The 27,715-nt window shown below is 45.7% G+C and overlaps 1 protein-coding gene across 12 annotated transcripts in view; it reads left to right on the forward strand.

Moving 5' to 3' along the window:
* The window catches only part of RBFOX1 (RNA binding fox-1 homolog 1), a 2,439,741-nt gene that overhangs the window by 1,988,688 nt on the left and 423,338 nt on the right, over nucleotides 1-27,715 (forward strand). The window contains exon 1 of one of the 12 annotated variants that reach the window (XM_070779621.1): nucleotides 10,182-10,386. The exons of 8 other annotated variants lie outside the window; for them this stretch is intronic. In XM_070779621.1, coding sequence (XP_070635722.1) covers nucleotides 10,288-10,386 — 99 coding nt within the window. In that variant the 5' untranslated portion in view covers nucleotides 10,182-10,287. Of the gene's footprint in view, nucleotides 1-10,181; nucleotides 10,387-27,715 lie in introns of those variants that run through there. 3 more of the 12 variants (XM_070779627.1, XM_070779620.1, XM_070779624.1) reach the window with 3 other exon arrangements.

Below are 27,715 nucleotides of genomic sequence, written 5' to 3' on the forward strand. Positions count from 1 at the left end.
CTTGACCTGACATTTTGTGAGATTCAGCCGTTGAGGAATTTAGTTGACAAGGACTAATGTGAAAGTTTGTGTTCGTTTGATTCATTAGCAAGGTTAAATAAAATGTGTGTACAGAGGACCAGGGCAGAAAGGTGATGTCTATACATTTTCCTATGAATGTCATGTCATTTGAAAAAAATTCTCAAAAACAATTGCATCTGAAGTTACTCAGTCCATGAATGTATTGATATAGTTGGTCTTGTTTGTGTAAGTTTTGGCAAAAAAGAGGAATGCCTCTTTCAGCAGCTGGTTGGGGACTGAGTAGAAAAATAAGTCATAATTATAGTCACTAGTTTGTACGAGTGGTTATTAGATGGTAGGCACCAACCTCAGAACTTACAGGTACTATGTTAATTTATGTTTTAACAACTTATTTAGGAAGGCCAAATTAGCATCATTCCCTCTTTGAATGAGGCTTCCCTGGTGGCTCAGACAGTAGAGAATCTGTCTGCAATTCAGGATACCCCAATTCGATCCCTAGGATGGGAAGATCCCCTGGAAAAGGGAATGGCCGCCCACTCCAGTATTTTTACCTGGAGAATCCCATGGACAGAGAAGCCTGGTGGCCTACAGTCCATGGAATCGCAAAGAGCTGGACATGACTGAGTGATTTAACATTTATTCTTCACCTCTTTGAATGAAACTGAACTTATTATAACTCCATCAACATTTCATAGCAGCCATAGAAGAATGAGGGAGAACCAGAACTTCACACCCAAGAAGAGAGACTCCAAAAGGTGGATTCCGCCCTCTGTACTACACCACACACCCTCATATGAGCCAGAGAGTTTTTTTTTAAAGAGTGAAAGGGTTAGTCACTCAGTCCTGTCTGATTCTTTGTGGGCCATGGGATTTCCCAGGCAAGAATACTAGAATGGGTAGCCATTCCCTTCTCCAGGGAATCTTCCCGACCCAGGGATCAGACCCAGGTCTCTTGCCTTGCAGGCGGATTTTTACCATCTGAGCCCCCAGGGAAGCCCCATATGGTCCAGAATAAGCGCCCAACCCCCACATCAGAGCCATCATTTCCGGTGGCCTTGAATGAGCAGGCTGCAATCCTTGTGTCATTGGGGAAAGGGAAACCAGCAATCCAATCCGTATGACCTTGATTAAGCTTCTCCCATGTGAAAGGCATGCTGCTCTGTAGCTCAGGGAACTCGGAAATGAGAAAGGTATTTGGCTGGGTCTACGTAGGGAGTCTGTGGGGGTGAAGAGGTTAATGATTCCAACTTGTGTCTCTCACTGTTCATCATTTCCAAGCATCCCCTTAATAGGTAATGTGTATTGTTGATTTTTGGGGTGCTTATGCCCTTGCTAAGAAGCACTTTACACTCATTTTCTAAGTGGTTCCCAAATGGATCCACCCATTCATCTGATTCCATAATGACATTCTCAGCAGACTGCAGCTAAATGAGAAAATTAAGGGCAATTTAGTGAAATTTTTAATAGACCTAAATTTAATCCATTTGAAAGGCTGTCCTTTATTTTGAGGATCTGTCCTTCTTACTTTTGGGTACAAAATGCCCTTTCCTTTATGAGATGATGATGAGAACAGATGGTGTGTGTGAGTTTGTATGTGTGTGTGCGTTTGTGCCTGTGTGCAAATATACTAACTTGAACCAAAAAAAAAAAATTTATCCATTAATTTCATGCAACCCCCTTCATTGTTTTCAAACTTTTATTGCAATAAAAGTTATTACATGAATTAGGGAGGAAAAAAAATCTGAGAATCATTGTAGTTCTGTGAGGGGGCTATTATTAGCCCCCTATTAAAGATAAGAGGCTTCCCTGGTGGCTCAGATGGTAAAGAATATGCCTGCAATGTGGGAGACCCCGAGTCAACCCCAGACCCTTGTGTCGGGAAGATCCCCTGGAGGAGGGAATAGTAACCCACTCCAGTATTCTTGGCTGGAGAAACCCATGAACAGAGGAGACTGGCAGGCTACAGTCCATGGAGTTGCAAAATAGTCAGACACGACAGAGCAACTAACAGTTTTACAGATAAAAGAACTGAGCCATAGAGTGGTTCCTTTGCATGCCCTCTGTACAGACCCTGTAAGTAGCACATCTTGAATATAGACCCAGCTTGTATGTTTCTGGGAGCTGGAATACTGTTAATACATCCACCATGGGCATCGCCGCACTTCGATGGCAGTAAACTCCCTAGTCTTCCCCTGGCCAGGATAGGGTCAGATAGGGTCAGGCAGTTATTTTCCGAGCCCTGGGACTCTCCGGGTCTTTCTCTGGGGTGCAGGCTGAAATCCAGGACAGTTTACAGAGATTCTTGATGCAGTAGAGGCAGAGGAAGAAGCTCTGGTGGCTGGCACAGAGCAGATCAACACAGTGGGGAAGGCTTGTCCATTGCTGCAGGCTTGCCCTCTGAGGACACCAGCTAGCAGCCAGGGAGGCAACTACGCAGTGAGAGGAAGGGGCCTGCGGGAAGAGGTGTTTGAACAGAACAGAAAACAAGCAACTCGTTCTGTACGTCATAAAGATCTCCCTGAACTGTTATGTTGAGCGTGGTACCAAGACAAACCATCTCTTGCCCTAGGAAGTGGGGGATTGCAAATCAGTCCCTCCTGGGGTTACACACCGATTCTGGCCCTTACCATCTACAGCAGCATCGTCAGGCTTCCTGTTCACTGGTCTGTTTCTCAGCATCACTGGCACTTGAGGAGGTGGTGGGGCTGGTGCTTTTGTTTTCGTTTTTGTCCGGGTCAGCTGCAGACCTGGTTGCTAAGAAGCAAGGTAGTAAACAGAGGTGAGGTTCTAAGTTGCTGGAACCCTGTACAACACCCAAGATACATGTGCTTCTCATTTTTATTGTGGCCATGTATACCTAGGTGACCCAATCCAGTATTCTTGCCTGGAGAATCTCATGGATACAGGAGCCTGGTGAGCTACAGTCCGTAGTCTTGCAAAGAGTCAGACATGACTGAAGCAACTTAGCCTATTTATCTAGACTATTCTTGGTTGGTAGTGTGTTTAAGCAGGTTTTTGTGGCCTAGCCAGGGAAATTTACCACCATTTAGAAAAGTATTCCTTAGGAACGTGTAACCCGAGTTCTTCACAGTGACAACAAAGATAATAGAAGTAGTGTTAGTTGTTGTACCACGCGAGTGTAGTCGCTCAGTCACGTCCGACTTTTTGTGCCCCTTTGGACTGTAGCCCGTCAGGCTCTGCCCATGGGATTTTCCAGGCAAGGTACTGGAGGGGTGGCCATTTTCTTCCTCCAGGGAATCTTCCTGACCCAGGGATCTGACCTGCATCTTCCCATGTCTCCTGCATTGCAGGCAGATTCTTTACCCATTGAGCCAGCAGTGTTCCAGTAGAATTTATTTTTTCATTTTATTATAGAAGTCCTGCACAAATCCAATGTTGTGAAAATTCAAACAGAAACATACAGAGAGAGTAAAATTTGGAAGCCCCCAACCTCCCTTTTCCACCTCATTACTCTAGCTGTAACTGAATTTACCCCTTGTGCCTTTTCAGATCCTTTTGTATGCATTTCACGTGTGTATATACATGTGTATTTATAGCCAGACATCCACAGATGCCTGTGTGCACGTCTGTCTGTGCACTGCGCACACATACACACACACATGTGCATGAGGAGATGGTGGGGTTTTTGTTGCTATCTGGTTACTTTGGTTTTCACATATGAAAGTTTAAAAAATATTTATTTATTAATTTGGAGAAGAGAATGGCAACCCACTCCAGTATTCTTGCCTGGAGAATCCCACGGGCAGAGGAGCCTGGCGGGTACAGTCCATGGGGTCGCACAGAGTTGGACACGACTGAAACATCTTAGCACATTTATTTATTATTTGACTATGTCAGGTCTCAGTTGCATCATGCGGGATCTTTCTTCTCTTTTTTTTTTAACATGAAAATCTCTGCCTTATTATCATTTTTGGTGACTTTACTTAATAAATAGTTGGTATCCATCTCGTCTTTCTGAATAAATACAAAGACCTTAAAGCTGTTTAAGTCCACATTGGTTTGCAGTATTCACTGGACAGAAATGATCACCTACAAAATTACTATTTGTCTTTAAAATGAGCATTATATTCATGATCGTGATTAAAATGACTTTGAGTTTGGTTTTCTTTTTCATCTGAGGTATACATATATATCAGTATATCAACATCTATCTACCTACCTACTTAATGTTTTCGAGGTACTTGTAATGAGATGTGTTGTGCCAGGAAAATGAACTTGGACTTCCGAATTTCTTAGGTTTGATGACTTAAAGTTTACTTTCATGCGGGATCTTTCACTGCAGTGCACAGTCTCTCTAGCTGTGGTTCTGGGGCTCTGTAGTTGCAGAGCGACAGCTTAGCTGCTCTGAAGCATGCTGATGGACAGGGAAGCCTGGCGTGATAGCATCCATGTGATCACAACGAGCTGGGCACGACTGAGTGACTGAACAAAACCAACAGTGTGGATCTTAGTTCCCTAGCCAGGGATTGAACTTGTGTCCCCTGCCTTGGAAGGCGCATTCCTCACCACTGGACCACCAGGGAAGACCCTTCATTTGTGAAATTCATCATCTATGCCGTGAAACTTCTTAAAGATCTTTCTTAGAAATCTTTCCAAGGAGAGACACATAGATGTCCCTCGTTCTAACAGCTTTTTTGTATGTGTGTGTCACACTCTACTAAACCGCGCTTCCATTGATTCTGTTCATTTGCTTTTACAAGCAACGCTGGAAAAATGATCCCAGTATGTGTATCTCTGTGCCCATCTCAGGAATGTCTTACAGGACCCATACATACAGCTCGAATAATTAGGTTGAAGGATAAGTATATTTGAAATGTTGAGAGTGAATGCTGCCTGTCATCTCTGGTACTGTACCAATTTTAACTCTCATCACCTGTGCTGAAGATGCCCCATTTCTCCACAGAGATATCATTTCTAGGTAGTAGGCTTTTTATTTTAAACTAGCTGATTTTATTGATTAATTGATGCCCATCTTATGGACAAAGGATCATAGTTAACTCTTCTAAACAGCCAGTATAATTTTGAAAAGAGCTTGTGTGATGCGAGCTAGTTATGAACTGAGCATCCTTGCACTTGTGTTTCTGCTCTTTTCAACTTGAACTCGTTGACACCGCATACCCAGGCAGGGAAGCTCGTGGAGTTCGAGGGTCCTTGACTCAGAAGTGGACTCTGATCTCCAGCCTCAATCCTGTCATTACATGCAGAGCAATTGTGTCTGAATGGTTGGAATCCAGTCTGTCTGAGACACAGCCCTTTACTCTGAAAGAACGCCGTGCTCATCATCTGAGCCCTGCTGAACCCTGGTTCTCCAACTCTGCACCACGGAGTGGGGACACTTTTCCAAAAGAGCTGTCTGGGGAGTAGGGCTTCACCAGGGTAGCCCCGAGGGACCATCAGGGGCTGAGACCTCATTCTAGAGGCCAAGAAGCCAGCTTAATATAGAGAGAGCTAAAAAGTAAATAAAACTTAGAATCTGTGTGTTTCTTGAAAAGAAAGAGATAGCTAGAGGTCATTTGCTCCAAATTGCTGTTGTGGTCATTCATTCATCCATCCATCCATCAGTCTACCCATACATCCATCCACCTATCCCCTAATGCAGTATTTTCTGAGTCCCTACAATATATCAGACACTGTATTAAACCCTGCACTTCAAATGGACAACACTGCAGGTGGGAATCTTCCCCATGTTTATGCATTGATAGGGTCAAACTCTCCCACCGCCACTCTCGGTGGACTGACCCATGAGAACTCCAGAACTGATATTTTAGCAAACTTGGGGCTTGGCAATCAGAGTGGAAAGGGTGAGGATGCAAGGTTTTTCTTTTTTTCTTTTTAACTTCGTATTGTACATCGGAGCATACTTGATTAACAATGTTCTGTTAGTTTCAAGTGCACAGCAAAGTGATTCAGTTATACATGTATCTGTTCTTTTTCAAATGCTTTTCCCTTTTGGGTTGTTACAGAATATTGAGCAGAGTCCCCTGTGCTGTACAGGAGGTCCTTGTCAGTTATCCATTTTAAACATAGCAGTGTGTACCTGTCAAGCTGAAACTGCATTTGCAGAGTGAGCACCAATTTATACAGTATTTACTGCCACCTGCCCAAACTTCCTTATCTTTGGTGTCCCTGATGCTGTGATCCTGTTCTTTTATTTTTTTGCACAGCACTCGTCACCTTCTGATTTCTGTACAATCGACATACTCTAATCTTTGTTCTGTGCTTGATGACACTCCCACCAGAATGTAAACCATGCGATGTCAGGGATCTTTGCTTTCTCCCACTGATGCAGCCTTAGGGACTAGATCAGTGCCTGAGTGTAACCAACGCCCACTAAATAGCGTTCAAATGTTTGCACAAGTAGGTGACTTAACCTGCTTGTGATAGAGATAGCAACAACCAGTTCCCTACAGAGACTTCACTCTCACTCTCCTGAAGATTGTTGTTGCTGTATCAAAATTTGGAAGTGAGAATAAAATACTTCTCAGTCACTTTATGCCTAGCCTTCGAACAGAAAATTGCATTTAAGATCAAGAAGGCCTTCCTTCTGTCTAACTGAAGTTTTTTTTTTTTTTTTTTTTTTGCTTTGAGGCAGGGCAACTTCCATAGAAAATCTTTCTTTAGCTGAATACCTGCTTTTTGACAGTCTTAGAAAGTTAGAATAAGGGATTATGAAAGAGAGTAAAGAAAAAAAAATGTTTCTTTTTTTATTCTGAAGAGATGGCAAATTTGAGCGAAGGAAAAAGTTCCAGCACTGTTGTGTGGGTCAAGTTCCATCTGAAGACGGCATTATTCATTATCTTCCTGCACACTCTCTGCTTCCTACGGGGTAAGCATTCCATGACGGCTCCTTGTAGTTGAGAAAGCAGGAGGGCGGCCCTTGAATGTAACTCAGAATATACACCCAAGTGACACTGAGTGCCCGGACATTCTTTGTAGGGAGAGAGAAGAGTATTTTCTTTCCCCCGCGTCTCCCATTTATTCATGTATAATAGAAGAATCATTTGGGAGCTAGTAGCATTGATGTGGCTCTCTCTCAGTCTCTGTTGAGATGGAATTCAAATTCAGCATCCCCAGACACTGCTTAAAAGGCTAGCAGAGTTTTTTTCCACTGAGCCATAGTTGCAGCTGGGGAGTTACCGTTTGATTTGGGGTCACCCGATGCTGTGTGCGTTTCTCGGTCACTGCAAAATCTTTCCTGCCCTGTCTTGTATCTGTGTTGATGGGCTGTGTACTTGGCTGTGTGCGTAGTCAGGTTTGCATGAATTTGTTTGCATGCACTTGCGCAGGAACGTTCTGACTTGGTTATCCAGGGAATGCAGCCTGGCCCCGGATCATCTTGAGACGCGTTTATATGGTCTGGATTCTACGGTTTCCCTTTGCCGGCTTCCAGTTCCCCCGGCTGCGAGACCTAAGTCTAAGGGGGAAACTGGGAGCCATTATTGCAAAAAGGGTCTGTAGGAATCCAATCACCACGGAGAGTTTTCAACTTTCGGGAGAAAAACGGACTGGCAAACCAGTGTTGGCTCAGTGCAGCTGAGAGCAGTTATTGGTTCCTTACATAATGTATTTGTTTTTCATTAAACCATTCAGATAAGGTCTTATTAAAGTGCCATGTATTATTTATCGTGTTTCTTATGAAAATGAGCTGAGGGGGAAATTCTGTCCTCTTCTTGGGGCCTTTGCAGGTTTTTCCAGTGCCAGCAAGGGATTAAAAAAAAAAAAAGACAGGCAGGACCAACCCCTGTCAGTACAGCAGATTGCTTAAGGCAAAAGGAGAGAATGGGAAGGCGATGGGAAGGATGGGATAGGCAGAATCTTTGACTTTTCATTCCAGATTGTGTTTTGTGGGATGGTTTTCCCTCTGATTTTGAGAATTGCAAAATTTTACCAAAAAAAAAAAAAAAAAAACAAGACAGGCAGAGAGTAAGAAAAGACAGTTAAAAAAAATTGAATCAGTTTATTGGTAAATCAGACCTTGTCTGATGAACTGAGACAAAGTATAGCAAGGATTTTTCAATCACTACACCACCCCACCCCCCGCCCCCACTCCCCCCAAAACAGTGTAAGATACCAGTCTCTTCTCCCTTAATCCTTCAGACAAACTTCTGTTTAGGGTTTAGCATCCTAGGGTGCCCCCTTTAAACTGAGGGGGAATGTGAGAGTCCCAGGGTGTTGGAGAAACTGGTTTTGCAAGGTGAGGGATAGAAAGAAAACAGCCAGGTCAGGGCCTAGTGTTTGGCCGAGTGAAGACTTGGTTACTGATGGTGTCTCAACAGAACAACAACAACAAAAAATGGAGCTGTGGCGTAATTAATTGCCTTTTCTTCAGAAAGCATTTTGATTAGCCTGCAGAGTGAGTTGTGCCTCGTGAAGCTGATGCCTGGGAAACTGTCATTTGGCCGAACATCCCCATGAGCCTCCCAGAAAGGTCAGTGGGGTTGCCCCTGGTGGCGAGTCCCCTGCCCTGTCCTTCAGGGCGATGGCACCCACTACCCCTGCAAGGCTTCTTGCAAGGAACCCAGCAATCAAAAGAGATACTGTTCAGACAGCCTCTTGCTCTGAAAAAGAAAATCCCAATTGCTGGGTCCAAATCTATATCACAAAATAGGACTACTATTTCTGATCGTTTTCCTGCCGCCCAGAACGTGCTTCCCCTCCTCTCCACCCCACCCCGCCCCCACCGCATGGGGGACCAAGGACTCCTTAGAGTCTTAATATTTTCTTTTGATTTGCAGATCACATCCTATTTTATTGCATAAAGACTAACGAAATCTACTAATGAATAATTATTACTTCATAAAATAGAGGGGAGGGGGGGAGCCCCTTTGCAAGAGTGGAATGCTAATGCTGGCCCGAGGAGGGCTGGCCAGGCAGGAAAATAAAATAAATAACCCCTGATCGGGGGTTATTCGGGGCTGCAGCCCAGAGTCATCGCTGATCAAATCCGGACTTGCCCACCCTGCGCGTTTATTAATTTGAAAAGAGCGGGGATCCTAGAGAGAGATAAGCCCCCTTGAATTGGCCGTAGGGCTGGAGGTGGTCTTCGAAGAGGGGCTTGATTTCCACGCCAGCCCCCAGCCCCATTCAGGGCGGTTTCTCCCATCCCAGTCTCGGGCTGGGTGGTGTGCGCCCCGCTGCTGGCTCAGCCAAGGGGAGGCGCAGAGCAAAAAGCGGCGCCCCGAAGGCCCGGGGGGTGCAGCGCCACCTGGGCCGCCCTGCCCGGGGTGCGGGGACCCCCACCAACCTCCCTGCCTCGAGCGCCCGCAACAGCCCCCAGCTCCCCCTGGCCGCCCCCTCCCGCCCCCCAGCCCCTAGGCGTCCTCCCAGCACTCCCACGAGGGGGAATCCCATTTCTGTGTTTATTTGCCAACCGAGCCGGCAAACACCCCGCCGCCACCCCACATCTAGACTCTGGGTCCCAGCTCCCATCGCACGAATTGTCCAGCCTGCCTGGATGCTGGCGGTGTGGGGCGCTCGATCGCTTCCTCGCCCGCCCCGCGGAGATTTTTAGCAGACACAATTTGAATTTTGGTGAGTCGTTAAGAAAGAAAAAAAAAAAAGCAAAGGGGAGGGGAAAAAAAAAAAAAAACAACAACCCTGCCCCTGGATCCATTTGACAAATGAGGAGACGCGGCTTCAGCATCAGCGGCTTGAGCCTCGGTGTGAGTCGAAATCTCGCCCTCTCTCTCTTTTTCTCTCTCTCCCCTCCCTCTCTGTCGCCCTTAGCTCCATTCTCCCCCCCACCCCCACGGCCCCCCGCCACTACTCAGCATCTCCCGGAGGGCCTCCGCCCCCTCTACCTTCAATAGAAGTTGCCTTTGCTGGTTTTCCCATCTTCGCGGGGGCGGGGGGCCAGGAGACACCCTCCACTTTGCGGGGCCTCAGAAAGCAGGCCCAACAACCAGAAAGGGAAAAAAAAAAAAAAAACCAGCCACAGCCACGAAAGGAACAAAATAGTTGCCCGGCCCTCTCAAGTGTCTTAGTTGGAGGCAAGAGATGAACGCCGCCGGGATCTAGCACAACCTACGGGAAGGAACGCAAGGGAGGAGGGACGGACCGACGCGCGGGGTGCGGCGGGGGGGAGGGAGAGAGAGGGGGAGAGAGAGAGAGAGAGAAGGGAGACAGGCGCCGGGTTTTGACTTAGATAATCAGCAAAATTAAAAAAAAAAAAAAATTGTAGCGGCCAGGCAAAGAGCAGCGGCGATTGCATGCGAGCGTGCCCACTCGTGCTCGGCGGGCGCCAGTATGCAGCATCCTCTGACGGGGGCCACCTGCGTGGCGCTCCCCAACGTGGGCATGTGTCCCCAGCTCTCGTGTGCCTTGACTTTTATGTACTTACAGCAGGTAAGGCGCGCGTTTCTTCCCTCGGTGGCTGCTTCCCTGGGGCTCGGCGGCGGCGGCGGCCTGGGTACCCGAGTCGTTGGGAAGCGCTCTGGTACCTTGGATGGGTTTGGGGAACGGGGAATGCTTGCGTGTGGACCGGAGGGGTGGGAATCGGAGCCCCTAGTTCTCCGTGGAGCCCGGACACCCCGCGCCTGGCTGTGTTTGCTGCTTTCTGGGTACTTTGAACGCCTGATTCTGAACCTGGGTATCGGGAGTTTAAAATTGCAAACTGCATTTTTTTTTTTTTTTTAATCACTCGCATTCTTTCTCGTGTCCGTGCGTCCAGTGGCGATATGAGCCTAAGACCTCTTTGATGCTAAGAGTTTGGGTCTTTGCGGAGGCATTTGGGTGTCTGGAGTTTTCATTCAGCCGCTTTAATAAGGAGTGCAAAAAACATATATGTCGGTGGGTAGGTGCTGAGTATTTTTGTTTCCTTAAGTTTGTCTGGGTTGTGCTATGTTCCGCCCGCTGGGGACCCAAGCCTTCGGCTTTCTGGAGCGTGTCAGCCCCCGGAACCTGCGTGTAAACTCACAGGGGATGCTGTGATGAAGGCTAGTGGTTTAGGATGCAGTCTTTGTTGGCATGGAAAAAGGCTCCCCCCGCCCCCCACGCTCCCTTAACGGTCTTGTTGATGAGTTCTGCGTTTTATTTTCCATTCTGTGTCTATTTCAGAATCTTTCACTCTCTTGTCTTTCTCTGGGTGTTTCCCTCTGACCTTCTTTTCCCCCCCTTTTTTCACTAGTAGGGTGACCGCTTAACTTGGTTCCAAGGTTTGGGAAACAGGCTCAGTATTGCCTTGTGGGGTGACTAGCCCAGCTCTGTCTCACTGGACAGGGCTTGTGGATGTGAACTGGCAGAGTTGAAGAAATCCTTTTCCCTTCCTAGGATCACGGATCCTGCTCTAGGAAGAGTTAACCTGCTTGGAGTCTTTTAATCTGTTTTTCCACTGACTCCCTTCAAGAGTCTCATGTGTTAAATGTGTGTGGTTGTGGTTGACTAAACTTCCTTTGTAAGTGTTCCAAGGGGCCTCGTGCTCCAAAGACCCTGCGTATTCATAAAATGTCAAGATTCTGCTTTGAACATCTGGGTAATTTGTCATCAAGTTGGTTGCCTCCAGAAAAAAATATTTCTTGGGCGCGCTTTCTCTTTCATGTCTTTTGGAGAACAACCTTTTTTTATTTTTCTCGTTGTTTTACTATCTTAGGGCCAAACTGGTTTATCCTTTTAAATAGTGTTTTATCCCGTTTGTCATTAAGTAAGTTGTGCCAGGAAACATTTCCCAAGAGGTTATTGGTAACATATGATGTGATTCATCTGCTTCTACCATTTCTGTGCCTTTGCTGTGAGTGTGTGTGTGTGTGTGTGTGTGTGTGTTGGGTGTGTGTGTTTTATACCAGTTACCCACCAGAAGAGTCTCCTAAGGAGCTTTCTACAAATGCTAAACCTCAGCTGAATTTAATCAAATTATTAATATGAGCTGATCTTTTGCCTACCGTACTCACTTCTTTCCTGTTGTTTATTAATCAATTTGAGAAGCATTACCTAGCAAGTAAAATACTACAAAGTGTTCAGTGTGCTCACGGTTTCTTTATGCATGTTTCTTTTTTGTTTTTAAGAATAAATTCATGTTTCTTCCTTCTGATTGTTAAATGGCTTTGCTTTGGGGGGCACAACTTAGGAAAGAAGACAGTGACTTTGAATGAGAGGTTATTCTTGCCTTGAAAAGGACAAGTTATCTAGGAGGAAGGCAGGGGTTTTTAACATCAGTCAGGCAGTGTCTATGGAGGAGGGGGAGAAACATTCCTGCTCTAGAAAAGGGTGGTTCAAGGGGGATCTTGGCAGCCATCACACATGTTTAGAAGTGACCAAATCAGCATTGTGGTTCCATATGGCAGTAGATGAAGGTGGGCTTTGACACGCACCGTGGAAGGCACCCTCTTGCCAATCTCTGACAGGGCTTATAATGCTTTCTATGAAAGCCCTGATAAGGTGATGCCGACATGCATTGGAATGCGGTGTGTGTATCTGTGTGTGTGTCTGTGTGTGTGCATTTTTCCTGAGTTTCATTTCATGCCTGAAGTATGGTCAGGCAGACATGTATTTTTGCCTGTCAGGTTGAGAACCAGGTTTTCCAGCCATACATTCCACCTCGCTAAAGGCTCCCTCTCAGGGTGGGAGAGCTTTATCTTCAGGTCACCTCTCCTCACCACAGCTGGCGTGATAGTCTGTGGACACGTCTCCTGTCATTGCTTTTATTTAGCAGTCCGGACAGTTGGCTGATGAAGGGTGTGAAAGAGTTCACGTCAGTCTCCACGAACCACTTACTGTCACCATCTATACATCTCCTATTGTACGACTCTACAGTGTTTTCTATCTGCTATTAATCTATAACTATCACTGTATCTCTATTTAATTTTGATGACCGGAGGGCTAAATCTGTATTTTCAAAGCTGATCAGATGGCTGGATGGGGCCATATTGATGATAAATGACACTTTCATTGGAGACATTTTTCTTTTATTATTATTTAGAAATAAACATATTTCAGGAGTCTTGATCATTCAGATCACCAGTTACATAAGAACACAATTAAAACACGACTCTTATTTTGGAAGCATTATCATTCTGTTTTCTAAAGGCACACACTCTAATTAGGGGCCCCTGAGTCCTCCTTAAAATACATTTTCCTGGAATGAAGCTTCTGATGGTGCTTATTTCTCATCCAGTATTGAAGGAAAATGACTTCGTCATCCGTTTTCTTTGCCTTAGCCTTGACATCTCACCTCTCTTCCTAAACCCTCCCAGATTTGTTCCTAAGACAACTCATAAAAGCAAAAATCAATCTGGATACCTCAGCATCCTGTTTAGCCTGAATGACCAAGTGAAAACGACATAACCATTTTGCCACAAAAAAACAAAAAAGAAAACAAACTTGTTTATTCAGGCCAAAGAAGAGGCAACTTTGGTGTCGAGATTATTTGACTTATTCCATTTCATTAATTGCTATTCCCCAGTGACTCTGCTTTAGGTGGGTATTTTCCTACAGTTACAATTTGTTTCTTTTTTCCTTTTTCTCCTCTCTTTTCACATTAGAGATGTTACTACGGTTGGGATCTTGGTTAAGTGGTCCTTTGGCATCTAGATCTCGAGGCCAATGATGTCATCACATACAGATGTACCCACATCTGTATTCCTCTAGGGTGGAGCGGCGATCTTGGGGCCCTGGACCATTTTTAAGGTGGAAGGGACAGGCGAGCTTTGTAACAGTTCTGGGTTTGGTCTTGCCCTCTAGGGCAAGTTTCTGTTTCAGCCTCCATTCTTGACACACTGCAGCATCTTTATCTGGTGTTTTCGTTGATGGTGAATCTACTTCTCCCAAGTGAACTTCAAACTCACACCTCCCCAGTACAGAATCTGCCCAGCTTTCCAAAGCAGGTAGCCATTTCAACAGTCTGACTTGGAGGGAAAATTCTGAATACAGATTCAGAATTTTCAGGGGCTTACTACAAGCCGGGTCAAAAGAGAATAGGTAGTGTTTTTCACAGAGAAATAGAAAACAACCACACACACACACACACACACATTCGTCATAACAACAACCAAAAAAAAAAAAAAAAAACCACCAAGAGATGCTTGATGTCTATCCTAAAGTCACAGGGTGTGCGCCAAAGAGCATTGCATGGTTAGGTATGGTAAGCGTATGGACAGAATGGACAAGGGCTGTTGCCTGACTCACACTGCATGCCACACTTCCCCTAGAGCTGTTTTACACTCAGTACTAACTCTCTGGGAGAGGACCAGTAGCATATTAACTTCATTTTCCCCACTTCCTAAACCCCCATCAGTGTCACCCAGTCGTGTTCTAAGAAAGCTTCTCATCTGTCAGATCCTTTTCACTGAGAACCTTTTTATCAGCTTCAATGTGAAAACAAGTCAAATGCTTAAATTCTACATTAAAAGGGAGGGGGCGGGGGGTCCCCTGAAGTGGACGGTGCCACTGTCAATATCCGATCGGTCATTTTTCCCCACTTAATGATGATCCATGTGGTTTGTTTTAAATAGTGAAGTGGTTTGTACAAAGGGTAATTCCTGGTAAATGAAGTCATTGCTCACCATGGACACCTTCAGATCGAAAGCGATTGAACTGAAACCTGCATATCAACCCTTTCTGTCTTTAATTAGAAAGCGGATCTCAGCTCCGAGTCGCCAGGAAGATGGCTCTTACACCAAGGCAGTGGGGACGGGGTGGGGGGTGGGGGGCGCTCACCCCCGTGCACCTGCCGCGGTTATAAATTTGGGACACGCTAGGGAGGCTGTAACAATGATGGTGTGCAGAGAAGTTCAATTCTCATTCTAGTTACTTACCTTGTGCTGCTTCGTCTGATGATTTATAGAGGACCAAATGGCATTTTATCACCTTCTTTCTTCTCGGCTTAATCCTGTGTTGATTTATTAGATCGTGCTGTGGATCGGGGGGAGTCAATAGTGTCAATAATGCAGAAAAGAATTAGGATAGATTATCTTCATGTCTGAATTGTTTAAGGAATTTAAGTGGCTGGAATGAGCTTCTGCCCAAGCCTGGGTGGCTCTCTGATAGAACCGAGGACCTCGTGTCTCTTTGTAGAGAGATCGCGTGTCATAAACTGGCTAATTAACCAATTTTCCTAGTTTCTCCGATTTTTCCAATGAAGGGGGAAAGACATGAAGTACTGGGCTCTTGTCTGCCATGTAAAAGACCCATATCTCAGGTGGGCCGAGGCTCACCCTCTGTTTTCCTCCTTTTTTAGGGATCTGTGGTAAAGCAGGGTGGGGAAGCACTACAGGGTTCCTTGGGCCATGTCAGCCTGGAGAATATTTCATCCAGCATTCACTCCTGAAAACCGTAAGCATCCGTCAGTCCAGAGACCCGAGTCCTGCGCCGTTCGGCAGCTCTGTCTGCCATGTCGTGGCGGTTCCCCGTGTCAGAACAGACACCCGGCGGCTTCTGCCTTTACCCGAGTCCAGAAAGCCCATCCTATTAACACTCACGCCATCTGTTTTCCTTGCAGCCGGCCCTTGAGTAATTGTCCAGTAACTGATGGACGGAGGGTAGACAATATTTTTTTTAGGGTTTTCTGATTCATTTAACCAGGCTCTCTGCCCCCAAGAGAAAACGTAATGCTTGTTTATTCATATTTGGCCGGATGAAAACAGTGTCGTTTGTCAGGCAAATAATAGTCTTCTGGAAGAGAAATTGCTGCCTTGTAAACAAAATCAGGTTGGTTCGTCGGCGCGACACGCAGAGGAGGTTGTCCTGTGAATGAGCAGAGATGACAAAGTGTGGGCGTAATCGCCCCTTCTGTAGAGACCTTTTTGATGGACGGGGAGAGGTGTCCCAGTGTGCTGTTTAATTCATTGAAGAAAGGCAAAGAAAATTCCATTCATCAGTAAAGTTATCCTCTTCCCTGTGCGCTGCCCCACGAGAACTTGGCAGAGCTGGGCGTTTCCTCTGGGACTGTCTACCTGATGTGGCTGGCCTGGCCTGGCCCAGTCCAGAGGGGCTGCGTCAGGTGGGGTGAGCTCTCAGACACAATAGCTCAGGAGGGCCTTTGCTTCGGCCCTTCAACCACGCTGAGTGCAGGCGAGCTGGGGGCAACAAGCAGACCTCCTGTAGGAAGAAACTCCTAGAGAAGGGTTTTTCCAAAGGACCCTCAGTTCCATTCTCGAGCCTGTTATAGGCTTGGGAAAGTGCTTCTGTGGTTAAAACTTTCTGGTTCCTGAAACAGCTTGGGGAAAAAAAGGTTTCATTGCTGTTTCTGCTCTTCCTGGCATACTGTGGCCCTGACTGATGGATCTCGGCTGGAAAAGGGCAAAAGATGATGATGTTCTGTTATTGCCCGGGACCCTACTTCTGAGTGCTCTCTTGTTAAGTTACTTTTAATATTTGTTAAAGTAAATATCATGTTAGTTTTACTCATAACATTTGTTAAGCATCAGATGGTTTAGAAGGAGTTTTGCTCGGCTTGTCCTGACCTGTTAGACTGCATGCAAGATGGTGGCAGAGATGCCTCCATTTCTGTTCTCTTCTACCTACCATGCCTAGAAGAAAGTCTGAGACATAGTAGTTGTCCAACTAAAATAAAATGTGCAATGGATGAATGAGTGAATGCATTTGAACCTGAGAAGCGAGAGGAGGAATGTATTTATAAGCCAGAGGAGGCAGTGACTGTCCATGCTTTTTACACGGTGTAAATCATGATTTACACATGATTTACACACATTTACATGTGTGTAAATCCAATCATCCAATCTTTCATCTGTCCACGCAAAACATGGTTTCCAAGCATCAAGGATGATACTGCGCAATGGTTAGGGAAGATCTCCGCCACCCTGGAGCTGACATTCTAGTAAAAGAGTAGATGGTGCAGAAGTAAGTGGATCAAGAGGTGTTTTCAGATCATGGAGAGTGCTGTGCAGGAAATAAACGGGGTGATGGGTGAGGATCAGCAGCAGTTATTGGTTGTTGGGCTTTAGCTGATGGCTGGGTCAGTGTGAATCCCAGGAGGAAAGTGATGATTTTCCTGACCTGAGGATAAGGGATTTGGGGATGTGTGAGTTGTTGAGAAAGGTGTTTCAGGAATGAATGGAGAAGAGCAAGTCCACCTGCCTTGTCTGCAAAAGAGGATGTAAGCGACTGAGGGAGACAGTAAGTGGTGGAATTGGGTCAGCTGCCAGTGCGGTGGTCTCTGTGGATAGCAGGCAGCTTCTGTTACCCTCTGGAAAGTGTTAGTTGCTCCGTCGTGTCCAACTCTGTGCGACCCCATGGACGGTAGCCCTCCAGGTCCTCTGTCCATGGGATTTCCCTTCAAGAACACTGGGTTGCTGTTTCCTTCTCCATTCGATCTTCCCAACCCAGAGATCAAAACTGGGTTTCTTGTGTCTCCTGCATTGGCAAGAGGATTCTTTACCAATGGCACCACTGCCTGGGAAGCCTGTATGTAAAAGATGTGTGTGTGTGTGTGTGTGTGTGTGTGTGTATGAGTGTGTGTGTGTGTATGAGTGTGTGTGTGTGTGTGTGTATGAGTGTGTGTGTGTATGAGTGTGTGTGTGTGTATGAGTGTGTGTGTGTGTATGAGTGTGTGTGTGTGTGTATGAGTGTGTGTGTGTGTGTGTATGAGTGTGTGTGTGTTAGTCCCTTCAGTTGTGTCTGACTCTTTGCGACCCCATGGACTGTAGCCCACCAGGCTCCTCTGTCCAAGGAATTCTGTAGGCAAGAATACTGGAATGGGTTGCCATTCCCTTCTCTAGGGGATCTTCCTGACTTGGGGATCAAACCCAGGTCTCTTGTACTGCAGGCAGATTCTTTACCATCTGAGCCATCAGGGAAGCCTGTTACCCTCTTGGGCCACATTGAAAAAAGGAGAAAAGACAGAAATGAGTGTCCAGTGAACAATCAAGACAAAACCACTCCTGAGTTGTTCTGTGGGACCCTTGGAGACAGGTTTTGCGATTGCAAGTGGAGACAGGTTTTGACGGAAGCCCTAAGTAAGACATTCGTTGTAGAGCTCCGAGAGTCTTGCTGGTGTCTTCTGTCAAGACCCTATCATGGTACTTAGACAGTGAGTGGCCTTGTTACATCAAAAACAATGAATGTGGCCCAGAGTTTCTCAAATGTTATTCAAGCATCCCTTTCCTAATTTTTGCCAATTCACTCAACAACAGTTGATATCTACTTAGTATTCACTTATGTGTTGAACTTCAAAGTAGACTGTCCAAACCCCAAATAAACACACTAATAAATGAATCAAGACATCCCATCATATCACAGCTGTGATAGTATTTTTCCCAATAGACATTGAAATACTTGTACATTGAAGTATCTGTTCATTCACATGTTCATTCATTCTGTCTTTGAGCTCCTGTTAGGGGCCAGCTGATCTCGATTGTTTCTAGAACAAAAAAGCCCCCCCACCACAACCCCATCTTCACAGAGGGTTCATTCAGTTGTCCATCCCGGTGCCATCTTGTGAACTATTCATGCAGTGCCACGCTTTGCTTAACACTGTCTTGGTCCATTGGCTTTCCTAGGAATCCCCTTCCATGCCTGGCCTGGAATGGCTCATTCCTCCCGACCCAATTTGCGAAAAGCAAAATTCTAGTTTTCTCTGCATCACCTCTTGTCCTCTTTGCCAGAGCAGTAGTCAAGAGTCCACAGTAGAAGAAATATATAGTCATATATTTAGCATCTCTATGCTATCCTGGGTGCTCAGTCGTGTCTGACTCTTGCGACCCTATGGATTGTAGCATGCCAGGCTCCTCTGCCCATGGGGTTTCCTAGGCAAGCATACTGGAGTGGATTGTCACTTCCTTCTCAGGGGATCTTCCCAACCCAGGGATCAAACCCAATTCTCTTGTATCTCCTGCATTAGCAAGTGGATTCTTTACCACTGCACCCCCTGGGAAGCCCATATTTAATATCTGTAGCCATATATTTAACACGGGGGGCTTTGAGTTGGTGGGACTGGGCAGAATGTGGAGCTTGGGCCTCTGACACTCTAACTGGTGAGGAAAAGCCTCCCCCTCTTTTCATCCTGTTCTTTATGTTGTGGTTAAACACACATAGAATCAAAATTAGGAACTGGAGCCAGAGTTTAAAAAAAAAAAAAAAGGCATTCAGAAGGTGAGTATGTGTTCCTAGGGAGGTAATGACTTTTTCTTTTTTTTTTACCTTTGCAGCCGTGGAACAAAGTACAGGCAGCCATAGGATTTCAGAGCCTCAGATTTCCCAGCCCTGATGAGTAAATGCACAAAAGTTTCTGTCGTAATGAGCATTTTCTTTTTTGGCATCTGATGTTTGCCCAGGACTCACCTCGAGGACTAGATGCTCCTTATCGAAAACAGCAATGAATACCCCAGCTGTTCCTTTAGATGGTTCTGCTTTCTCTAGGCATGGGGCGAGCTCTGCCCTTAGGCAGGAGTGAGAGGCGAGAGGTACCCCCTCCCGAACGGATAGGTCCTTCTCCCACACAGTGAACAACATCTGGGTCCAAAGAAGCAGAAGGAATGATGGGGTGGACACGTCGCAGTCTCCAAGTGCCCATCTCAAGATCCTTCCAAAATTCAGTTGAGGAACCGACATTATTTTAGAACCAGTTGGTGTCAGCTCTTTTGCAAAGCCTACTTTGAAAGAACTGGTGTCTCCGGAGCTGTATGTAGGACAGAAGTGGTGAGCGGAAGGCTTATCCCAGCTCTGTTACTCAATTAGCTGATCCAACTGGATCGAGCAAGTTGCTTAACGTGATTCAGGGGCTTTAATTGCCTTCTGTGAAAAAAAATAGGGGTAAGAATAACTATTTCATACTGCTCTTTGCAAGATTAAATCGAATCCTTAGCACAGCATCTGGGACAGGGTGAGCGGCCAATGGCTGTTTATTAAAAAGTGAATGAAAGAATGAATGAATACCTGTGTTAAAAGAAGTAGCATCTGTTTATCCAACATCATTTTTTGTTTTCCATTTCTCCCACGTCAACATGATACATGCCCCAGTGGCTTGACAAGGACGCACACGAGGCATGTAGGGAGTAGGGGTCTCTCTCGGGTCCCTTGGTTCCTCCTACCTGTCCTGGCTTTCTTCCACTTTTTTCTCCCGACCCCTGGAAGTCCTGCTGGTGGTACCGCCTTGTAAAGTGGCTGCACAACTCAATTAATGCTCTGTGACAGGAGGAGGGGAAATAAACATCGTCTTGCTCCTGTCGGTAGCAAAGCTATTTACTTTCAAAAACTGACAGAATCGCACTGCAGGGGCTTCACTTATTTCTATTCAGAATGTCCTTGTTCTGGATGCAGGAAACCTGAGCCACTCTTTCAAGTTAATTCCCATAAGCTTCCCTTGGGTGGGAGCTGGCTAAAGTGAAGATGGTCCCTGGGAGAGTCCAGGGAGTCCCTCCGGGGCTTGGTGATGGCCGGGTCCTTGACTGATGCCTGGGCAAATGTCCCAGTCTGGGGATGGACGGTCCAGCTGACATGTGCATTTTTAGATCCTGGATCTGTCCTGCCAGAGGGCATATGTGTCATCGTGTCCTCTTTGCTGTTGTTCAGTTGCTAAGTCTTGCCCGACTCTTTGTGACCCTGTAGACGGCAACACACCAGCTTCCCTGTCCTCCCCTGTCTCCTGGAGTTTGCTCACACTCGTGTCCATTGAGTCAGTGATGCTGTCTTGACTATCTGAGGATAGATATCCAACTATCTCATCCTCTGTCACCCTCTTCTCCTCCTGCCTTCGATCTTTTCCAACATCAGGGTCTTCTCTAATGAGTTAACTCTTCGCATCAGGTGGCCAGAGGATCGGAGCTTCAGCTTCAGCATCAGTCCTTCCAATGAATATCCAGGGTTGATTTCCTTTACGATTGGCTGGTTCTCCTTGCAGTCCAAGGGACTCTAAGAGCCTTCTCCAACACAATTTGAAAGTATAAATTCTGTAGCGCTCAGCTTTCTTTATGATCCCACTCTCATATCCATACATGATTACTGGAAAAATCATAGCTTTGACTGTACGGATCTTTGTTGGCAAAGTGATGTCTCTGTTTTAATATGCTGTCTAGGTTTGTCATAGGTTTTCTTCCAAGGAGCAAGTGTCTTTTAATTTTGTGATTGCAGTCAATGTCCACAGTGATTTTGGAGCTGAAGAAAAGAAAATCTGTTACTGTTTCCACTTTTTCCCCGTCTATTTGCCATGAAGTGATGGGACTGGATGCCATGATCTTAGTTTTCTGAATGCTGTTTTAAGCCAGCTTTTTCACTCTCCTCTTTCACCCTCATCAAGAGGCTCTTTAGTTCCTCTTCACTTTCTGCCATTAGAGTCGTATTATCTGCATATCTGAGGTTGTTGATATTTCTCCCGGCAGTCTTAATTCCAGCCTGTGATTCACACAACCCAGCATTTCGCATGATGTACTCTGCATATAAGTTTAATAAACAAGGTGTCTATACACAGTCTTGTCTTACTCCTTTCCCAATTTTGGACCAGTCAGTTGTTCCATGTCAGGTTCTAATTGTTGCTTCTTGACCTTCTCAGGAGATAGGTAAGGTAGTCTGGTATTCCCATCTCTTGCAGAGTTTTTCAGTTTTTCGTGATACAAATAGTAAAAGGCTTTAGTGTAGTCAGTGAAGCAGAAGTGATGTTTTTTCTGGAATCCCTTGCTTTTTCTATGATCCAACGGATGTTGGCAATTTGATATCTGTTTCCTCTGCCTTTTCTAAATCCAGCTTGTACATCTGGAAGTTCTCTGTTCACATACTTTGAAGCCTAGCTTGAAGGATATTGAGCATAACCTTGGTAGCATGTGAAATGAGTGCAGTTTACTATAGTTTGAGCATTCTTTGGCATTGCCTTTCTTTGGGATTGGAATGAAAACTGACCTTTTCCAGTCCTGTGGCCCCTGCTGAGTTTTCCAAATTTGCTGACATATTAAGTGCCACACTTTAACAGCATTATCTTTTAGGATTTTAAGTAGCTCAGCTGGAATTCCATCACTTCCACTAGCTTTGTTCATAGTAATGCTTCCTAAGGCCCACTTGACTTTGCACTTCAGGATGTCTGGCTTTAGGTGAGTGACCACACCATCGTGGTTATCCAGTCATTAAGACCATTTTTTCTTTTACAGTTCTTCTTCTGTGTATTCTTGCCACATCTTCTTAATCTCTTTGGCTTCTGTTAGGTCCCTGCTGTTTCTGTCCTTTATCATGCCCATCTTTGCATGAAATGTTCCCTTGCTTTCTCCAGTTTCCTTAAACAGATGTCTAGTCTTTCCCATTGTGTGTCCTGTTTGTTCTGAAGCAAAAGGACAGAGCTTAGGGGATCCCAGCCTCACATCCCTCTCATCTGAACCACTCCTGGAATTTCTGGAAATGCAAAAGCACCTCGTGTAAAAGCCTGGGCTTTGGGTTTATCGATCGTCTCCACTTAAACCCTCTGACAGGTTCTCTCATCCAAATAATCTGTGTAAAGCTTTTTTGCTTCCTCCCTTCTGCCTCACCATCCCCCCTCCCAAAGCCCCAAGTGTTAGCAATGAACAGCCAAGTGGAAAAGTCCTTCTCTTCAGGGTGCGATGGCACAACCTTCCACTAGGGGTCTCCGTTTAGAACACAGTACTCAGGATTCTTGAGAACTCTTTTTTTCTTTTTTCAGTCTCCTTTCAGTTCCATTCAAAGAGTGAGACTCCCCTAAAAGCTGGAGATGGGGCTTGTTAGGTCTTGTGGATAAGCAGAGCATCCAGCCGGTTTCAAGGCAGAGGATGATGAAAAAATGATAAAAAATAATGAAATAGTAACTTTTCTGTGCTTTATGACAAGCACGTGAAACTAAGCCCTTTTACATGGATTATGTCTTTTAATCCCCCACAAAAGGCCTCCAGGGGAATTGATAGGAATATGAAATATTTTTTCTTTCTTTTTTTATTTTTAAGATGGGAGGCCTAGATGAAAGGTTGTGTGTGTGTGTATATGTGTGTGTGTGTGTGTGCTGAAGAGCCCATACTTAAAACCAGACTGGCTCTCTCCAGGGGCTTGCCAGGTTGTTCAGAAGGTAAAGAATCTGCCCGCAGTGTGGGAGACCCGGGTTCGATCTCTGGGTCGGAAAGATCCCCTGGAGGAGGGCATGGCAACCCACTCGAGTATTGTTGCCCAGAGAATCCCATGGACAGAGGAGCCTGGAAGGCTACAGTCCATAGGGTGCAAAGAGTCGGACAGGACTGAGTAACTAAGGCACGTGCCACACACACACACACACACACACACACACACAGACACACACACACACGCACACACACACACAGACTCTCTCACACACGTCTCCCTCCAGAACCAGGCTTCTGAGCTCTGGGGTTTGTGCTGTCTCCTTGACCGCCCACTTGCCCTGCAGGGCACTGGTCCCCTCGATACACCTCCACTTCAGTTAGGCCATCCCTCTGCACCTAACCACACCCTTGTTTCTTTTTCCTTTTCAAGGCAAAACGTGTCAAAAAGGCAAAGAGTCCAGAGATGTCTCGACTTGGAAGCTTTTTGCCATTTTAAGTCGTTCTGATGATTGTTGAAACAATGACAGCACACGTGGAGGCTGTCACCCAGGGGTGGGGGCTGAGCTGGGGAGCCGGTGAGCTGGGGGGAGAGAGCTGATGGCGAGCACTGGGAGAAGAGTGGCCTGCCTGTCTCTACTGCCAGTTCCGATCCCCAGATCCCCCCTGTGCTGAGCAGCTCTCCAACCAGGAGATGCAGTCACTGCCCGGCACCGTATTAATGATTTATACACCCCAAGCCACTGCTTTTGTTCACGTGCGGGGCCGGTCTTGTTAATAAAGGAATTTCTGGAGGTGGGATCTGGGCTCACCAGGCTGTTTTCCTCAATGCAGTGGAGACTGCTTCATCAATCAGAAGAATTTAGTGCTTTACAACCTTCCTGAGCTTCTGCCTGTGTGTGTGTGTGTGTGTGTGTGTGTGTAGTGGATGTAATCAAGTCCACCTCGGGGCATCTCCACTGCCTTCCTAGGAAGAATGAATGAAGGAGGGGGTGCCATCTAAGGTGTTTCTGGGTTGATTCGTTTGTTTCGCAGTGGTGTCAGGGTCCTATTTGTTTACCATTTGGCGTTTGAGCTTTATGGTGTTGTCTGTGAAAATGGGCTGACACCGTTTTATTAGCATAAAGAGATGCAGGCCACACTAGAACCACCTGCTTCCTTCATGCCCTCAAAGATGACAGGCCAGGGAGATGGCGAGTGTGCTAAAGACAGAATCCTCCTTCACTACAAGTCAACAGGACAACCTGTGTTCTTTAAACAATGGGATTTTTGAGGCTTTACTTTTTTTTTCTTAAATTATTCACAGAAAAAGGACTTGGCTTCATTTTAAAGCTGAGGGAAGATATTTATTTTCTGAATTGAGAATTCTGGGTCTTGGAAACTTTCTCCTCTCTAGTGAGCCACAAAAAGCGAATTTTAATCCCTCCTTTGTGTGTGTGTGTGTTTGTTCCTAATTAAAGGGGGAAAAATGGTATAGTCACATGGTGTATTTACCACCGTCCATTCCTTTTTCAAGGTATCCATAGAGAAAAGTCCTGAATTTCTGGGGGGAAGGGGTAGAGGGGATATTGCATGTATGTTCTCTTCATTGTATCATTCATTTCATTTTGCATGTGGTTTTATTTCTTCCCCTATAGAACTGATTGATAACAACTAACAGAGATCTGAGTAGGAGTTTGAGGGGAAAACAGAATACTAAGAAAATTAGGATCATACTTTACATATGCTATCCAACAGGCTTCTTTTTACCATAAGATGAAAGTTTGATTTTATAGAAATGCACCTGACTTTAAAAAAACAACAAAGAGATGTAAGGATTTTAGGAAATAAACATGTCAGTTTAGTAGATTCCCTAAATAATGCATGAAAGATTGAACGCAGAGACAAATGAATAAAGCTGCAACCAACCCCTACTCAAACCGGGGCTTTAATTTCTTTTAGAGATGGGAACGTTTTGGCTAACTGGTTCTTTTTCACATTGAGGCTTATGAGGAAATGAGAAAACGTTTTTTGAAACTGTCCAGGGTCTTAGTCAGCAGTCATGAAATGGACACAAATATTCAATTGCAAAGACTACCTTTCCCATTCTCATCTTCTTGAGAAGTGGAGAACAGAGAGTACATATTTACATAAGTAAATAAAGGACGGTACAGCCGTTTGCCATCACAGGAAATATGATACAGCGTTTGCACTAAGCAAGCAGGTGTCCAGCACACACAGCTTCCATTCATATTGTACTGATTTTTGTGTTTGTGTTTGCCCTCCGTTCTCTGCATTCGTGAGTGTCTCATTGTCTTTAATTATGTCTACGAGGCACAAGACAGGAGTCAACATCTGCTCCATTGTTTACCCGGTTTACATATAGCTTTGATGGGTTATTAAACAATCTATTTTTCAAACCAAAAACAGAGGCACCAGCCGAACCCGTATTATGGCATTTTGTAAAGACCCATTATGCAATTAGCACTTGGGATTTGTGCAAAGCTGGTGATTCACCCAAATAAACAGCCCTTTATTCTGATAGCTTTTCTTGGCTTTGTGGAAATGTCCAATCCCCACCCCCCACCTCCAAGTCAAATCACATTTCCTCCTTAATCGTGTAGCATGCCAAGAAGATGATATAAAAGAGATGTGTTCATATAAGAGATGGATCCTTCATTTTTAAAATCAGAAAAAGAACAATTCTCCAAAATAATGCTGTCTTTAATTCAAGCCAGCAATTACTATATTACATAAGACAACTCTTGCCTGACACGTGAGACAGACTTATCAAAGTTTATCCCAGACTCTCGGAGAAGACTGGCCATTTGTAGACTGTTCCTCACACTTCATGATCTATTGCGGAGACTCACCGAGTCATCTACAAGAAAGCATGTGTCACCCATAATGACTGGCTCAGACCTCATTCTCTCACTTAAGTAATTGGTTAATAATTAATTCAATTGCTCACTCATTCAACAAATGTTTACATAGCCTCTGCGCTGCCTCAGAAATGAGGTCAGTCCCTAAAGAGACACAGGAAGGAACAACCCACGTCATTTTTTCCTTCATGGAGCTCACAGTGTGTTGAGGTTAGCGATCACTGTATACATCGGTATCGCAAGTTTTGGGGTCTGAAAGAAGGGTCACAGAAAACAAAAAGGGCTGGATTCAAAGGTGAAGAGTGTTCCTTCTAAGGAAGCTGCATTCAGGCTGAGACCAAGTAGGAAGTGGACAGAGAGGCGCGTGGGGAGACCATGCACACAGAGTGTGTGTGTCCCGAGCTGGGTGATCTCAGGGGACGCCGAGGAAGGCCAGGGAGCCTGCAGGACAATGAGTTAGGGCAGAAGAGACAGACAGGGGCCAGAAGCCACAGGGGTTTAGAAGCATCCATGTGGGGGTGGATTTTAATCCAAGAGAAATACAAAGAAAAAATAAAAAAGACGAACGCAGAGGGTCTTTTTTAAAAATGTACTTTTAATTGGAGGATAATAGCTTTACAATGTTTTGTTGGTTTCTGCCTGACAACAACATGAATCAGCCATAAATGTGTACATATCCCCTTTCTCTTGAGCTTTCCACCCACCCCTCTAGGTCATCACAGGGCACTAGGCTGAGCTCCCTTGCGCTAGCTTCCCGCTAGCTACCTGTTTTACATATGGTAATGGATATGTTTCAGTGCTACTGTCTGAATTTGTCTCACCCTCTCCTTCCCCACAGAGGGTCTTTAAGCAGGGGGCAAGTATGATTGAATTTAGCCTTTAAAAAGACCAGTTGGGCTGTTCTGTGGAGTCAAGACTAGCAGGGGAGGAGATTGAAAGCAGAGGCTCAGGTGGGAAGCTGCTGCAATAATTCAGATGCAAGATGACGGTCCCTGGGAGTTGATACAAGAGATGGACAGGAGGGAAAAGTTTGAAAAATAAGCCTGATATTCCTTGTGACATTCTCCACCCCCTGCTGCAAGTATTCAGCCAAAGGCGAGCATGTGTAATATCCTGCAGGGCGGGGCATCTGAGAGCTGGGGGAGGATGGTAATGTCTCAAGAGGCACCGCCCTTGAATACAGGGGGCTTCACCGAAGAGAGTTACAAGCCAGTTCCAGCCTGTGCTCCCTGGAGTCTACTTGGCCAGGGCTCCGAGTCTCAGCGGCTGGGCCCACACCTGGTTTGGTAGCAGTTACCACACAGAATGGCACCCACATTGACAGTGTGACCTCTCCCCTCTTAGCAGCAGACTTCTGAAATAACTGAGTGAGGAGTGGAGAGCTAGTTGGATGAAATGTCCCAGGAGCAATGCCTCTGTCCCCCACGTCTGGTCAGGGGAGCTCGGGAGTTACGTGCATTCCTGTTGGTGTCCGGCAGAAGTGGCTCTGGATCTTTAAACCATTATGAATCTTACGGGCCTCTGACCAGCTAAGTGGGCATGTCTCTTAACCTCTCTGGAGCTTCGTTTCTACATTTGTGAAATAGAGGTAATAGCAGGGCCAGTAACGTGGGGTTGTCATGATCACGGCCTGAGGTGATCTGTACAGCACCCACAACAGCCCCTGGCAAATGAGAGCTCAGGAATGATTTTACCGGTGGCGGTGGTGGTGATGGTGCTGATGCTGGTCCTGATGGTGGTGATGGAGGTGGTGATGGTGCTGGTGGTGGAGATGCTGGTCCTGATGGTGGTGATGGAGGTGGTGCTGGTGGTGGAGATGCTGGTCCTGATGGTGGTGATGGAGGTGGTGATGGTGGTGGAGATGCTGGTCCTGATGGT

This window comes from Bos indicus, chromosome 25, assembly GCF_029378745.1.
Source record: "Bos indicus isolate NIAB-ARS_2022 breed Sahiwal x Tharparkar chromosome 25, NIAB-ARS_B.indTharparkar_mat_pri_1.0, whole genome shotgun sequence".
Lineage (NCBI taxonomy): Eukaryota > Metazoa > Chordata > Mammalia > Artiodactyla > Bovidae > Bos > Bos indicus.